The sequence below is a fragment of the Diabrotica virgifera genome, chromosome 9 (genome assembly GCF_917563875.1).
Source record: "Diabrotica virgifera virgifera chromosome 9, PGI_DIABVI_V3a".
NCBI classification, from domain to species: domain Eukaryota; kingdom Metazoa; phylum Arthropoda; class Insecta; order Coleoptera; family Chrysomelidae; genus Diabrotica; species Diabrotica virgifera.
In genome coordinates, this window is record NC_065451.1 from 181,581,059 (window position 1) to 181,598,733 (window position 17,675).

Here is a 17,675-nt window from a genome sequence, read left to right on the forward strand (position 1 = left end):
AATTTGAACAAGGGCAATATTTAATGATAACAACGAATGAAGGAACAATGTATAAATTTGAAAAGGTAGACAGATTTGAATATTTAGGGACCTTATTTTCTAGTAAACCAAATATCCGGGATGAAATACACAAAAGACTAATGTCAGGGAATCGTTGCATATATGCACTCAATAAAATACTCAGAAGCAAAAATATATCCAAAGCAGCTAAATTAAGAACGTATAAAACTGTGATACGACCAATAGTTACGTATGCCTCAGAAACTTGGACTATGACAAAAACCGAGCAATCAATGTTACAAGTATGGGAAAGAAAAATACTTAGAAGGATATTTGGGGGAAAAATAATCAACAATCAGTGGACACGAAGAACAAACAAGGAGTTAGAAGAATTGTATAAGGAGCCTAATATAATTGCAGTTGTAAGATCACAAAGACTTAGATGGTTAGGACATGTCCAAAGAATGGCCCAAGTTAGAATGCCTAAAATCATGTTAAGCGCTACAATAGGTGGTAAAAAGAGAAAAGGAAGACCTAGGACCAGATGGAGCCATGAAGTTAATGATGACCTGAAGTATCTCAATGCAACCAATTGGAAAGAAAAAGCGAAGAACAAGCAAGAATGGAGGAAGATTGTAAACCAAGCCATGAGCCTGCTTGGCTCGAAGTGCTAATGTATATATATATTTAGAGCATAACGCTAACATAATAAAATAAATAAAGTTCAGAAGACTCCAATGGACAGGAGTCTTGCCGCAGGACACCTCAGAAGACATTCTAACGAAAGAACAGTAAGGCTGGTATGGGAAGAAGTCCCAACTGGAATAAGACTACGTGGACTACCTCGACCCCATTGGCGAGATAATATAGCAGGAGATCTTAAAGCTACGGGCGGGGAGAATTGGATAGAGGTTGCTAAAGACAGAGAGAAATTGAGACATGTTGCAGAGTCTGCTGAAACCCACGAAGAGTTGTAAAGCCACGGAGTGAGTAAGTAAGTAATTAGAACTTACCTTAACACTATAAGCTAAAGACAGGGTAACGGCCAACGGCAGTCCTTCAGGTACGGCCACTACAAGTACAGTTACACCAATAATGAGATAACGGACAAAATAGTTAGCGTATCCGTAGTTCCACGGTTGTCGTTTGATGACAAAAGTCTTGATACAGAATTGTAGCACCAGAATGACAACAGTGAGAGCTGCAATGAAGGTTCCAGCATAACCGATCTGAAGTGCGAGTTTTTCGAGTTTAGCTTGAAGTACAGATTTTTCTTTTTTGGATTTTTTTTCGGTAGGTCTTTTACATTGTTCGCCAGTTACTTTTCCACTTGGTGCAGAGGTAGAAGCCTCATCAACCTCTTCTTCTCTGGCGAGTCCTTTATCTTTCTTGTCTGTGTCCACATGGCTGCTTTCAGCTTCGGTTTTGTTTTCACCTGATATATTAAAAATATATGGAAAGGGAAAGAATGCCAAAAATGGTACTATCACGTAAGCCAATCCAAAAAAGAAGAATGGGTAGACCAAGAAAGAGATGGAAAGAGATCGTATATGAAGACTTACAAAAAAGTAATATTGTGAACTGGAAAGAAAAAGCTTTGGACAGAAAACAATGGAAGGAAGTGGTCAAGAAATGTATGGAAAGACTATAAGGAATATTAAGTGTTTTATATAAATGAATGTATTATTGTATTGTATATAGTATAGTAGTATAGGATATAGTGTTATAAATATATAATGTAATAGTAATTGTAAGAAAAAACTTAAATCTTTCAGCCCTAGTTCTTCAAGGCCTGTTGAGCTTAATAAATAAATAATATTAAAAATAAAGTTTACTGAGTATAGTTTATTTGATGGGTACTTGGAAAAAAATTTGGTATTTTTAAACCTGGTTTAAAACATGGTTAAAAAATTTAAGGGACTGGTATAAATGTAGTGTGATGATGATATCCAATCTCCGATTGGGAGACGGAACTTAAAGAAGAAGAAGAAGAAGCAGAACCTACATGTATATGGAGGCGAGATGACAAATAGCTTACCATTCTTCTTTTTCTTTTTTCTGCGTTCTTTTTGATCCCCAGCTGCTCCTAATAGTGTACAGATAATACCTACCTGCGAATTGACACCTACGGCTGTAACCAGCATCTTACCAGATCCTTCCATAACATGAGTACCAGAGAGTATCATTGGGTCGAAGGCCTCTCCCTTTTTGACGTGGTCTGATTCACCCGTAAGCGAGGACTCGTCTATCTTAAATGTAAACAAACTCAATATTGCATCTTAAATTATTAACAACAGACCGAAATGTCAGCACAATTCTTTTTGCTAATTACTCCCCTTTCCCTTACATCATTGTCAATGGTGTTCCAACTCTCCGTAAGTCTTTGCCACGTTTACTATTATATTCCATATTTGTCGGTCCTATGTCACTATTTTCCACTATCTCACCCCTATTTCCGCTATTTTTCCACCTTTTTCTACGCCATCCTACAGTTATCCTACAAAACACATTGTTTATGGGTCGGCTGCCCCTATTTTGCACCTTATATCCCTCCCATCTCCATAGTGCCCTATCCATAATGGAGGTGTGCCCTCTCTTGCACAATTACAAACTCTTCTCCATCTACAGCTGTTCAAAATTTAGCCCTGTCGTTGTCGGATGTTTCTGAGCAACGATAGTTATTTCCTTTCTAGTCCTCTCTTTCCCTCGATCTTTCCTTTCACTATAAGTTGAGCATATTGGTACTTATTATTTCTCAGTATGTGCTACGTAGGTATGATGTTTCTCGTTTGAGCCTTAGTTTAAGGTATGCGATGTCCATTACATTTTGAGGATTCTTCGGTAGATCCACATTTCAAAGGCCTTCAATTTATTTACGGTTGATGTTTTAAGGGTTGTCTCATCTGCATAGAGAAGAGTCGAGCAGACGTAGCATTTTGATAAACGTAGTCGAATTTCGAGTTTTATTAGAGAATCACAAAGCAGTTTTTCGATTTTTTCGAAAGATTTTTTGGCCAGTTCTATTCTCAATCTTAATTTTAGATCAGCATTTTTGTGCAAGGTTGAGGTACGTTTCTGCTCACAAATTGCTCACAGGTAGAATTGGTCTTGTCGATGAGTCGTTCTAGACCCAAGTGAATGAGTAGACAAGTAAATGTCGACACACACTAATTTCGGACGTTCACAGTAACATATCTACTACCTACTTATTTGTTAGAACAAATACTTAATAAACATATTTTTTCTACAACCACTATTCAAAATGCACTTTTCTGCACAGTTTTATGCTAACACAGTTGATATTTTCTCAAGTGTAAGATATATGACATTAGTGTGCAGAAAAGTGACGTTTCTGTGCCGGAAAGTTCTTTTCTGCACAGTACCATTGCATTCCAAAATAAAATCGTAAATATATTAATTATAACATGTTTAGATGAAATGGTTTTATTTAAGATATTAGATTTGATAGTGCTTTTCAACAAAGAACAGATTTAACTCATGTCCGAGAAATCTGCAAAATTCGCTATTTTAAGACATTATTTTTAAACTTTACATTTGGTATTTTACAAATGATTACCTCATTCTGAGTAACGTTATACAGGGTGTAACAAAAATACAGGTCATAAATTAAATCACGTATTCTGGGACCAAAAATAGTTTGGTTAAACCTAACTTACCTTAGTACAAATGTGCACCTAAAAAAATTTACAGCCCTTTGAAGTTACAAAATAAAAATCGATTTTTTCCAATATATCGAAAACTGTTTGAGGTTTCTTATTGAAAACGGACATGTGATATTCTTATGATAGGAACATCAAAAAAAAATTATAGTGAAATTTGTGCATCCCATAAAAATTATATGGGGGTTTTATTCCCTTAAACCGCCCAAACTTTTGTGTACGTTCCAATTAAATTATCATTGTGGCACAATTAGTTAAACACAATGTTTTTAAAACTTTTTTGCCTCTTAGTACTTTTTCGAAAAGTTAGTTTTTTTTAAGATATTTTGAATATTTTGTCAAATCCACCACATATTTGTGTACTGTTAAGTACGATTAATAATATGAAAATTTATTTATAAATTACAGTTTGAGGTATATTTTGAACCATATTAAAAAAGAAGCCACATCTCGATAAAAGGTGCCCTATCTGAAAAGTACTAAGAGGCAAAAAAGTTTTAAAAACACTGTGTTTAACTAATGGTACAGCAATAATAGTTTAATTGGAACGTACACAAAGATTTGGGGGGTTTAAAGGCACAAATCCCCCATAAAATTTTTATAGTAAACATATTAAAAAAGAAGCCGCATCTCGATTAAAACTGGTTTATACAGAAAATACTAAGAGGCAAAAAAGTTTTAAAAACATTGTATTTAACTAATAGTACCACAATAATAACACTGGAGAACACATTTTTTGTTGAGTTAGATCTGATACTTGTTTTTCACTAATTTTTGGCGTCTGAATCTGAGAATGACCTCAGATTTTCTCTATCACGTCAACTTTTTAAACTACAGGATATCCTCAAAAATCATAAAAATCATGCATATAAAAAAACATAAAATAAAAATCAGTTTACAATACAGTTTACAAATCACTTAATTAAATTAAATCGGGTTCTTACAAATAAAATTGTTTATTAATGAACATTACTTACAAATTAAGAAAAAAATTTGCGTTTGTGGCTTTTTCTGGTGTGTTCAGTTTGTGTACATTCGCGCTTGATGCTCCAAAAATAGTCAGCCATCATATGTACATCCCATCTACCTTGGTACCGTGCTTCCATGATGCAACAGAACCAAATAAATTTCCATTATGAAGGAAAACACATTTCAAGCTCCACTTTGAGTTACCTATAAACAGTCTCGAGTTAGATGCGTTATAGTTTGAAATTCCCAATTCTTCCATTAAACCACTTACATTATGGCAAAACACAAATCCACCTTCACTTTAAAAATATTGCAGAAATGCCCTTTCTCGTGTTCGAAAATAGGATACCTTAGCTCCCTTTTCAAGCAAGTTTTTCTCATTGAGTCGTGATGCTAAGAATTTTGAAGCTTTTTTGGATAGTCCCAAATCTCGTACCAAATCATTTAGCTCTTGTTGTTTGAATCCCTTACGTACGGAGTCATCTTCAATTTCGAAATCTTCATCGTTGGAGTCGCTTTCATCTGCACCATATCCGTATTCCTCTTCTTCCAAAGAGGGAAATTCATTGAAAACTGGCACGGGGTTTTCGGCTGAATACGGCACTGGGCGTATAGCTGACAGTAAACTAGGATACTCTATTTTACATTTGTTTTTCTTGTTATATCCTGATTTCACTATACAAAAGTAACAATCACTAGAATGATCTTTGGGCTCACGCCAAATTATAGGTATAATAAATGGAAGTTTAGCACGTTCTCCCTTGGTCCACATCCGTAAACCCGGAAATTCACTTTATGAGCTGCCCATACTTTATCTTGATCACCAAGTTTCACTTTAAAATAGGCAAAATATGCTTGTCTGACAAATGTACTAATGTTTGTCCTTTGACTGGGAATGGTAAAACTGCCACATATATAACAAAACGATTCGGGGTTGTTTTCGCACTTACGACGTATAGGAGCAGAGGAAACGTTTCAGTTCAAACACACTAAGCAGTTCTATACACTTCAGTAACAAAATACTATATACTGCTAACCAACACACAACGTTTCACCACAGTATAACAGACATAACTGAATTTAACAAGCAAGTCTAGACAAATTGCAGTTATCAGAGCGTCATTACTCCCACCAGGCGCCCCACCCCCATAGAAAAAGAACGTGACGTGATAGAAGAAAACTAAAAACAGTTTTGAAATCAGCATGCCTAATTCTATAGAAAACAGCTAAAAAATCTAACTCAACAGAAATTAAGTTTCAAATTGTTCCCCAGTGTAATTTAATTGAAACGTACATAGAAGTTTGGGGGGGTTTAAGGGAACAAAATCCCCATAAAATTTTTATGGGCTGCACAAATTTCACTATAATTTATTTTTAGGATGTTCCTGCCATAAGAATGCCACATGTCTATTTTCACTAAAAAATCTCTAATAGCTTTCGATATATCGGAGAAAATTGATTTTCATTTTGTAACTTCAAAGGGCTGTAACTTTTTTGTGTACCTATTTGTACTAAGGTAAGTTAGGTTCAATCGAACTATTTTTGGTTCCAGAATATGTGATTTAATTTATGGCCTGTATTTTTGTTACACCCTGTATATTCTGTTTACATCTGTGGTTAAAGTGTAGACCTTTATTTATACATCCATGGTGTAGACAAATAATATATAACCTGTAAGATAATTATTATTATACTTAATTATCGAATAGAAATTAATTTATGGATGTTACACTTGTTTTATTTTACAATTTTATTCTTAACAAACATTTTATAATTATCAGTTAACCAATAAGGATTTAGCAACCTCAGCAAGATACGTCGACTGAAGTAGGTATGGTGGAAATCCGTGACTGCATAAATATAACGTCAAATGTGACATTATTTTGTAAAAATTATTTAAAATAGTTTAAATTCAAACAAATTAAGGCAGTGCAGTAATTTTTAACTGATTTCTGTGTAATTTTCTTAGGTATAAGGAATTTAAATTGATTAGTATTAATTAAACATAGTTTAAATTTATAATTTATTATTATAATAATAAAATCTTTGTTTGGAAATAGTGATTTTAATTTTTAGCAAAAACTGTGGTTGTAGAAAAAGTATAGTGTGTAACACTAAGAGCTTGCGCTCGTATCGCAACTTTTCAAACTCGTGAAAAATAATTAATACCTTTCTGCACTTGTTGCACAATATACTAATACCTTCAAATCATTAGATTGCAAAAGAATCCCGTCTGCTGGCAAAAGGTCTCCATATTTAATCTGGCAAATATCACCTACAACTATTTCAGTCACAGATATCTGCTTGACTTCTCCTAGTCTAATCACTGCAAATTTGTGTTCTCCTTCTATTCGATTTTGTAACCCACGAAACTGCTTCTCTTTAGAATAATCGTTGAAGGCTGTTACCAGTACCACTACTATAACAGAAATTAAAATTGCTAATCCTTCTATCCATCCATAATTTGTTTCGTCATCTGAAATAAAACAAAATATTATTAGCAATACTGAGCTGTCCCAAAAATTTTCAAGCTGCAGAACAGTAGTAGGAGCAAATATTTTAAGTCGCCTTCTGTATGGTCAATCACTCGAACGTATATGTCGATTTATCAGAGAACAAGCATTTTAATATTTGCAAATTTTTGGCTCTTTGTCTTCTTCTTAGCCTTCTATCGTCCATGTTTGGATACATGCATCTCCCAACTCTTTCCATCAATCTCTATCCTGAGCAACATACAGGGTTGCGAGAAAGTCTGGTAACACGGTAATTTCTCGGAAACCGCCAGAACGATTTTTATGGATTTTGGTGGGTGAGGGTCTTTTAATGCGGCCGATATCATAGTGGTAATTACATTGTTGTCAAATCGTCCGTTTATCTGGAAATCTACTGAACTTTCTTATTTCAAATGGAACATCCTATATATTTTTTAAGTTTTGGAATCCTTAAGGGATGCTTATTATTTTTCATATAATATTTCCTATACCTAAATGCCATAATTTCGGAGTTATTGCTACATTTATTAAAAAAAAATTTAAACAATTTATAAAAATAGATTTTTTCGGCCCGGGTAGATATTATGCAAATTTTGACCGAAACGAATGAAATTTAACTTAAAGTTAGCTCATCTATAGGTAAATAGAAATACGGAATTTGACATTTCCAAATCCAAAATGGCGGCCAGCATGGCCGACCGCCCACCCGATACATTTCCCTACCAATCTAAAAACTTGTTTAAGATAAATTTAATTTGAAAAAACATTTATATAGCCTAAAGATGGGGCTATAACAATAATATTATCGTTTTTCAGAAAAAGTTATGGATTGCCTATATTTAAGGGGTCAAAATTTGACATAAATTTGAACTAAATTTTCTCAAAAATGACTCCAAGGAATTTGTTTATTTTTTGATATATTTTTGATGTCCTATCAGTAAATTGAATAACATTGGTCAGATTTCTTAACTCCCCATAGGAGGGGAGTTATGAATTTTTTATAAAAAAATATTCGAGTGCCCGTAACTACCTCTGTAATAGAAACTATGGCGAATGGATTTAGTGTCCGCAGTCATATAAACCCAAACAAACAACAAACAATAGAAACTAAAATTTGAAATTTAGCAGACATATATAGTACTTTGTTATCTATTAGCACAATAAATTTTACCCACAATATGGCTTCCGGTTTAACCGGAAATGAAAAAAAAATCTTAATTTTTTACATACGCCCTGTATATTTTTACACATTTTGAAAGAATATAAAATTATTTTTCCAATGACATAAAACTCGTTGCTGTAACTCAAAAACTCGAAAAGTTACAGAAAATTGAAATTTTGCTAGAATCTTGTGTGTGTCCCCTCTCACGCGATCATAGCAGAGCATTATTATAGGGCAGTCAATTAGGGGATTTGGCTCCGAATTCCATCCTACTACATCGATGTACTTGATATTTTCACAGTAAGTAGGGAATACCTCAAGAAACAAAATCTACCCTATATACTATGACGCTTTTATCTTGGGGCAATTCCCACCCCTTCAAGGGGGTGGAAAATTTATTGGTCAAAATAAGCATGGAAGTGGCTAGAAAACCTATTTTTAAGCAAAAACTGATCTATACTTTTTTTTGAGAACTCAATACTTTTTGAGTTATGCGTAGTTGAAAATTGGCCATTTTCATTTAAAAATGACACATTTTAGGACGGTTTTTTGTGAATACCTTAAAAACTATGCATCAAACTAAAAACACTATATAAATTTTTTTTTAATTATAAATAACAAAGAGATTCGTTCCTTCGTAAATTTTCTATTTATAATACAAAAAGAGATATGGTAGGTAAAAAGAGTTTTTTTTTGGTGCATGCTCAAAGTGCTCATGCTTTTGTAGTGTTTGAAAAGGCCTTTAAAACGAGCACCGTTAAATGTCGGTTACATTCAAACTAAGCGAGATATGGTGCAAAAAAATATATGACTAATGTACTTTAAGGAAAAATGAGAAGTACATACACTTAACCCCTCATTCACCAGAATTTAAATGCATTGTTTTTCTTTTGCAATACCTCTTAATATAGTGTTATTTCTACTTTCAAAAAGTTGGACGGGTGAAAAAAATAAGATCAAATTATAGAGCGCATTTTTAAATTTTCTTAAAATTCTTCCTTTTGCTCCATGAAATTCGAAAATAAAAATGTTCTATCCCCGAGAAGTGGTGAGAACCGCCCCCATGATAAAAGCGACTTTGAATTAGGAGACTGGGCTTTGGGCTACTCCCAAAATTTCATTACAATCCATGCAGTAAAATGCAAATATTGTAAACTATTAATTTCTCAGAAAAATGGACTAATTTGAAATGAAAGTATGACTAATATTCTATTGATTTATGCAATAATCTATAGTGTGTCCCCGAACATTTTCTCAAATGCGGGAATTAATGATGCGTAGAACCATAAAATATTTTCAAGTATACAAGGTGTTTCTAAAATATCAAAATAACGAGTAACTTTGTTATTTTTATAGAATGCCAGTATCTAGTACGATATCGATTATAGATCGGTACGATAAAGTTCTCGGGCGGCCCTTCCGTCCAGCGTTTTTACTTTATCGTACTATATACGTAGTATAGTGTAATAGATAAAGTTATAGGATCGTGCAAAAAAATTTTTTTCAGATTTCACTTTTTTTCGACGTTTTGTGTCCCCCTAAGTCTAAAAAGCAAATAAAAAAAACATGTCGGAAGTATGTACGTACGTACGTACGTACGTATGTACGTACGTACGTATGTCGCCACCGCCCAGCTAAAACTACTGGACCGATTTTGATGAAATTCGGTATGAGTAAGTTTAAGAGAATTTTGTCGAGAAACTAAGCTTTTAAAAAAAACCTCAAAGAAGGGGCGGAATAGTGGGGTTATTTAGGGCCCATTTTTGTAAATTTTGACCGAAATGAATAAAATTCAACTCAAAGTAAGCTCACCGATAGGTTAATAAAAATACGGAATTTGACATTTCCAAATTTAAAATGGCGGCCAACATGGCCGACCGCCCACCCGACACATTTCCCTATATATCTAAAAACTTGTTTAAGATAAGTTTAATTTGAAAAAGTCGATATATAGCCTAAAGATGGGGCTATAAGAAGGATGTTATCGTTTTTCAGAAAAAGTTACGGGTTGCCTATATTTAAGGGGTCAAATTTTGACATAAATTTGAACTAGATTTTCTCAAAAATGGCTCCAAGGAATTTTTTTATTTTTTGATGTATTTTTAATATCCTATCACTAAATTGAATGACATTAGTCATATATCTTAACTCCCCATAGGAGGGGAGTTATAAATTTTTTATAAAAAAATACTCGAGTGCCCGTAACTTCCTTCTTAATAGAAACTAAAATTTGAAATTTTGCAGACATATATGGTACTTTATTATCTATTATCACAATAAATTTTACCAAAAATATGGCTTCCGGTTGAACCGGAAATGAATAAAAAATCTTAATTTTTTTAGATATACCCTGTATATTTTAACATATTTTAAAATAATGCAAAATTACCTTTCCAATGACATAAAATTCATTGCTGTAGCTCAAAAACTCGAAAAGTTACGGTAAATAGAAATTTTGCTATAATCTTATGTGTGTCCTCTCTCACGCGTTCATAGCAGAGCATTATTGTAGGGCAGTCAATGAGGGTATTTGGCTCCGAATTCCATCCTACTACATTGATGTACTTTATATTTTCACAGTAAGTAGGGAATAGCTCAAGAAACAAAATCTACCCTATATACTATGGCGCTTTTATCTTGGGGCGGTTCCCACTTCTTCAAGGGGGTGGAAAATTTGTTGGTCAAAATAAGCACGGAAGTGGCTAAAGAACCTATTTCTAAGCAAAAACTGGTCTATACTTGTTTTTGAGAACTCAATACTTTTTGAGTTATGCGTAGTTGAAAATTGGCCATTTTCATTGAAAAATGACACCTTTTCGGACCGATTTTTTGCGAATACCTTAAAAACTATGCATCGAACTAAAAACACTATATAAAACATTTTTTAGATTATAAATAATAAAGAGATTCGTTCCTTCGTAAATGTTCTATTTATAATACAAAAAGAGATATGGTAGGTGAAAATAGTTTGTTTTTTGGTGCATGCTCAAATTGGTGTATTCAACTTGAAATAACAGAGGAACGGTAGGTTTTAGGTGTATAATGCTACCAACACCTTTTGTAGTGTTTGAAAAGGCCTTTAAAACGAGCACCGTTAAATGTCGGTTACTTACAAACTAAGCGAGATATGGTGCAAAAAAATATATGACTAATGTTCTTTAAGGAAAAATGAAAAGTATATACATTTAACTCCCCATCCACCATAATTTAAATGCATTGTTTTCCTTCTACAATACCTTTTAATATATATATATAGTGTTATTTCTACTTTCAAAAAGTTGAACGGGTTTAAAATGAATGGTTTTTGTAAAAAATGTGATCAAATTATAGAATGAATTTTTAAATTTTCTTAAAAATCTTCCTTTTTCTCCATGTAATTCGAAAATAAAAATATTTCACCCCTGAGAAGTGGTGGGAACTTCCCCCATGATAAAAGCGCCATAGTATATAGGATAGACTTTGAATTAGGAGATTGGGCTACTCCCAAAATTTCATTAAAATCCATGCAGTAGGATAGAATTTGGAGATAATATCTTGTTCTTAATCTCGCGCATTGACTGGCGTAATCGAAATAGAATGAAATGCAAATACAGTCGAACCCGCTTATTAGAGTACCGCTTATAGGAATATCCCGGTTTATGGACTAAAAATTCGAGGTCCCGAAACGTTTCCATTTACTCCTTAATAAATTTATCCGTTTATTGGAATATGATTTAGTAAGATCGTACCGCTTTATAGAATATTCTTCATGTCAACGAATAAATTTTTACCTACAATTTTCTAAAAATTTAAATTATGTCTGGTATTATGAATTATCGACAAACGCGTCGAAGGCCTATAATGCTGTTTAATATATTTTTAGGGTTTGTCAAGTAATACACTTAATTACTTTGTTATGAGTACGAATTCAATCTTTCGCTGACACGGGTCATAAAATAATTTCATCTGTCTGCAAATTTCTTTACAAATTGCCACCCATTTGTTATTAAAAATTTTTAGAAACAGCTAATCGGCTATCCTAACCGCTCGTAGGTAAGAAGTTTTCTGGAGGGTCAATCCAATGGAAATTTTTCTAATTTTTATAATTTAGAGCAACAACTGATTAGTAGTTTATGCAACAAAAAAAAAACAAGTACAAATTACCTATTATTTTTCAAGACAAAATAAGTAACTCTTTTATGTGTATTTTAATAGACAATATTTACACATCTATTATTGTATACATTTCATATTAATTCCTGTATGCATCCACATTATATAATGCAATTTGGTTTTTAATAAATAAGTACCTAATAGTTACACTACTGTATTATTGACATAAAAAGACCTAAAACCATATACATATACATGTTAACATATTATGTACTATCATTACGTATATTCGGTACATTTATTTCGGCTAGCCACCAACGATCGGTTATTAGAATATCCCTGTTATAAGAATATTTTTGCTTGGCACGAAGGCTATTCCAATAAGCGGGTTCGACTGTATTGTAAACTATTAATTTCTCAGAAAAATTAACTAATTTGAAATGAAAGTATGACTATAATATTCTATTGATTTATGCAATAATCTACACATCTATAGTGTGTCCCCGAAATATGGCATCGAACATTTTCTCAAATGCAGGAATTAATGATGCGTAGAACCATAAAATACTTTTAAGTACAGTAGGTGTTTCTAAAATATCAAAATAACGAGTAACTTTGTTATTTTTATAGAATTCCAGTATCTAGTACCATAACGATAATAATCGGTACGATAAAGTTCTCGGGCGGCCCTTCCGTCCAGCGTTTTTAATTATGAATGAAGCGCATATGAGAGAACGGGCGATCGGGCTGCTTTAACAACTAAAAAATAATATTTCAAAATGAAACAAGACCAAATTGCTTATCGGTAACTGATAAAATAAGGCTTAATCTTGAATTTAGATACTTCGTAGTTTCAAAAATAATATTTTTTACTTGTGTTTTTGAACCTAGAAAATCGTAATTTTTCGATTTTTTTCAGTTTTAAATTGTGTATAACTCGGAAACGATTAGCTTTAGAGGAAAATTACAAAACCTTTTTTTTTCACAATGATACAATGAACCTAAAATAATGTCTACCTGGGCCAAAAAAATTGATTTTTATAAATTATTTAAATTTTTTTACAAAAATGTAGCAATAACTCCAAAATTTATGGCATTTAGGTATAAGGAATATCATATGAAAAATAATCAGTATCCATTAGGAATTCCAAAACGCCAAAAATATACAGGGTGTTCTATTTGAAATAAGAAAGTTCATTAGATTTCCAGAAAAACGGAAGATTTGACAACAATGTAATTACCACTATAATATCGGCCGTATTAAAAGACCCTTACCCACCAAAATCCATAAAAATCGTTATAGCGGTTTCCGAGAAATTACCGTGTTGCCAGACTTTCTCGCAACCCTTTATGTATTTCCAATTTGTGCCGGCTATTCTTTGTATAGTCTGTTCGCTAAACTCAGACGCAACTGGCTAGATATTTTAGTCGGTAATTTTGCCAATTTTAGTAAAATTGGCAAAAAATAATTACTAAATAGTTAATAATTACTAAATAGTCAGTAATTTTGCCAATTTTTGCAAAATTGGCAAAAAACAAAAAAATTACCGACTAAAATATCCAGCCAGTTGCGTCTGAGTTTAGCGAACCGACTATATATCATCTGCCTATCTCCCCTGTGGTCTTCCACTAGTAGTTTACCTTTGTAATAAGGTTTCAAATATTATATTGTGGCGTTCCAACGTTGGTTTTCTTTTTGTCTAGCACTCTGGCTTGCGAAGCTCCTTTTGAGTTTTTCTATTTTTGTTGCTATTATCATCGACTTTTATTTTTTATCTTACCCAGCCGATCCTCCTTCAATTTGACAGTTGTAACATATTTTTCTTTCAATGGCTCTTTCTATTAACCGTTCTGTTGCGGCTAGTTTATTCATATTTGCCTTGTTTAGGGTCCAGGTGTGACATCCATGTGTCATGCTAGGAAGGACGCATCGGTTGCTCTTTGTTGCTCAAGTATTGGGATATTTAGCGGATCTCTCAATGTTCTCATTGAAACGTTATAAAAACTCCCACCAAGAAGAATGTATATCACCACCAGAGAATAAAATCGTAAGAAACCAGATAGACTATATCATGATGGGCAGAATATTTCTATCAAATCCGTAAAGACGTATCCAGAGGTACTGACGTAGCTTATCTGATCGTAATCTAGTTTTTGCTGAATTCAGGGCTTAATCTGTTCTAATTAATTTATAATACTTCAACTCACCTGATTCTCCTTCTGGGGGGTGATAAAGAGAAAGCAATAGAGATATTATAGCTGATACCTCTAGAATAATTAGGGTAACATCCTGTAGAGCTGTCAATATTAATCTGAAGAACGTTTTTGAAGGCTTTGCAGGAATCGAATTTGATCCAAAGGTTTCTCTTCTGTGATCTAGATCTATCTGTGTACCACGTAGTCCTGAAATAAAAGGGATCTAAATAAACACAATGTTCATTGATTTAGTATAATCATTAGACTTAGGCAAATATGCAAATAAAAAAGTATGAAATATGCGCATAAATATGCAGTATTTTATGCAAAAATATGCAGTATTTTATGCAAAATATGCATATTTTCCTAGAAAATATGCATGTAATAATAAATATTTACAATATTTTTTTATTTACAAAAATACTTACAATATTATAAATACATAACATATACAATTATTTTAACATATAAATATTATTTTGAATTGTGGTAACAATAGAATATCAAATGATGTTCAAAGTTTTCTAATAAAAACTTATGGCTTCTATCTGAATACATATATTTGTAAATAGAAAAACTTCTTTCGACATCAACTGATGTAACTGGGGCATTTTTCTTTACTATAATAGATGGTTCTAAATTAAGTGGTTCGGAAAATGTCCCAGCTAGTACTTGAACCATTTCAGAAAGAACCTGGTAACCACTATTTTTTTCCATGGTTACTTTAAATTTTTGAAAAATTTTCTTTCCAATAGTACCTTTAACGTTTTGACACAATGACTCAAATTCTTTTATTAAAACTGTACTCTCTAACAATGATAATTTGGAAGATTCTAATTGAGTTATAGTATTCTGGACAAAACTATAATTTGATTTTATGAATGAGAGTTGCTGTTGGAGGATGTTATTTTGGAAGGCTTGCTTAGCTTCCAATAAAGATTGGCAACTATCATCCGTTAAAAGTTAATTATTTTTTTTAAATCAACAAAATGATCAGCATAGAAATTAGCTGCTTCCAACCATGTTCCCCAATGTGTTAAAATGGGTTGCGGTGGCAGTGGAACAGCAGGAAGCATATCTCTGTAACATTGTTTTCTTACAGGTGATTTCAGGAATACCATTTTGACGCTCGCTATTAAACTGTTAACTAGTGGAAATTTTTTTCTTACTTTCTCCGCAACTCTGTTTATTCCATGCGCTAAACAAGTGACATGTATTAAGTTTGGATAAAATATTTTTAAATTTTGTCCTGCTTTCACCATATATGGTGCGGCATTAGATAAAATAAACAATAATTTATCATTAGGCACAGCAGCAGGAAGAAAAAAGTTTGCTAATGCTTCTTGTAGAAACCGTGATATTGTTAGAGCGTTGGTTTTTTCCACTTGCTTATAGGAAATTAAATACGATTTTGAAAAGGTTTCATCGCTAAGTACATCAATCAATAAGTGCACAATGTATCTTCCTGACGAGTCAGTGGTCTCGTCCACACATATGTAAAAGTAATTATTACCTATTTCGGCTTTTATGTTGTGGATAACTGAGGAGTATAACAAATTGACAGTATTTCTCTTTAGAGTTCGTTCCCTGGGAATGTTTTGTTTGCAATATTTTTTTGAAAAAGAAATAAAGTTTTCATTAGATAATTTTGAAAGCGGTATATTAGAAGATACTAATGCACGACACAAGTCTTCGTTAATAGTTTCTTGTTCGGTTTGTTTTTTGGAACTTGACTAAAAGCACTTGGACACTGAAGGTTGATATTTTTCACCGGATGTGGTTTTTACTTTTTTAGCTAAATGTTTCGCGGTTCTGACATGCTGATCTATTTGAAATTTTTTTTCAGATGAAATCTAAAAAAGAATATAAATATTCTATAGTTGTATCCATTTTTAAAATCTGTAGATTGTATCTACAATCTGTAAAGATTGTAGAAATAAACTAAAAATGAATCGTTTTTGCATAACAATTAAAATATTTAAATTAAATCAAATAAAAATTGGTGTAGTAATCTTGAAAATGTCAAGAAATGACTGTGCAAGAAGGAAAGACCCCCAAATATTTACAAGAGGCTATTGGTCTTTTCTGTTTACATTTAAAGAAAAAATACTGTGAACATAAATTAAAAGTACTTAATTAATTAAGTCCAATATATGATATGTTTTTGTTTTTAGCAAAATTAAAGCAAACTGTGCTATTGTTAGAAGAAAATGTAAGCGACCTTTCAGTAGACTATTGAATGATTTGAATTTTAAATAGGTATCCTATTTTTTATCGCAAGGAGTTTAAAAAATGCTTGAAAAAGAAAAAATACATCGATTTATTGCGAACTAGCCTTGTGTCGGTACTTTTCTTAAACATAATCTCCAATTTTAAAATCATTGTTTGTACCACCGTGTAAATTTTTAAAATAAAAAATAATACGTATGTACCGGGTGTCCCAATAAGAATGGCTCTCGGCCATATCTCAGGAACCGTTTATAGTAGAGCTTTGAAATAAAAAATTTTATAACAAAAGTTGCCTGAGGAAAAGCCTGGAAATTATTTTCATAATTGTGGGTCCACCGCTAGAGGGCGTAATTGAATATCAAAAATTAAATAATCTAAATTTTACAAAATTTTCCTAATGAAGGGGCACTGGAAATCCGATTATTGTATTCTTCATCAAATTCTGCGCATATTTGATTTAACAAGTTTAACTCTACCTTTGCAAATAAGAGGTGGGGGTGAGTGGGAACCGTGTTATGAAAAAATGGCTGTAAGTCCGGTTCTGATAAATCAAATTTTAAAAACTAGGTCTTGTTGAAGACAGATCTTTTTCTTCAATGTAAGCGTGATAATTTTGAACCATCCTAGTAAGTAATAAGCCAGCTGGGAGGCGTTATTTAATTTTTTTCAGAAATCTAGTTTTCTTTGGAAAATATTAAATACAAGTATGCATTTTTAATCATACTTTATAAAATTAGATTAAATTAGCAATAGAATAGCGAAAACCGCATGTCGATACCTTTTTTCTATCTCAAGATATCTCGAGAAACGTGTAAATTTTATACATAACTGTTACCATCACCGGTAAACTAAGTT

The 17,675-nt window shown here is 32.6% G+C and overlaps 1 protein-coding gene across 1 annotated transcript in view; it reads right to left on the minus strand.

Annotated features, from left to right (window-relative positions):
* The window catches only part of LOC126891873 (plasma membrane calcium-transporting ATPase 1-like), a 77,429-nt gene that overhangs the window by 47,593 nt on the left and 12,161 nt on the right, over positions 1-17,675 (minus strand). The window contains exons 2-5 of the mRNA XM_050661208.1: positions 14,604-14,798; positions 6,851-7,125; positions 2,039-2,249; positions 1,014-1,435 (exon numbers count right to left, since the gene is read on the minus strand). Coding sequence (XP_050517165.1) covers positions 1,014-1,435; positions 2,039-2,249; positions 6,851-7,125; positions 14,604-14,798 — 1,103 coding nt within the window. The remainder of the gene's footprint in view (positions 1-1,013; positions 1,436-2,038; positions 2,250-6,850; positions 7,126-14,603; positions 14,799-17,675) is intronic.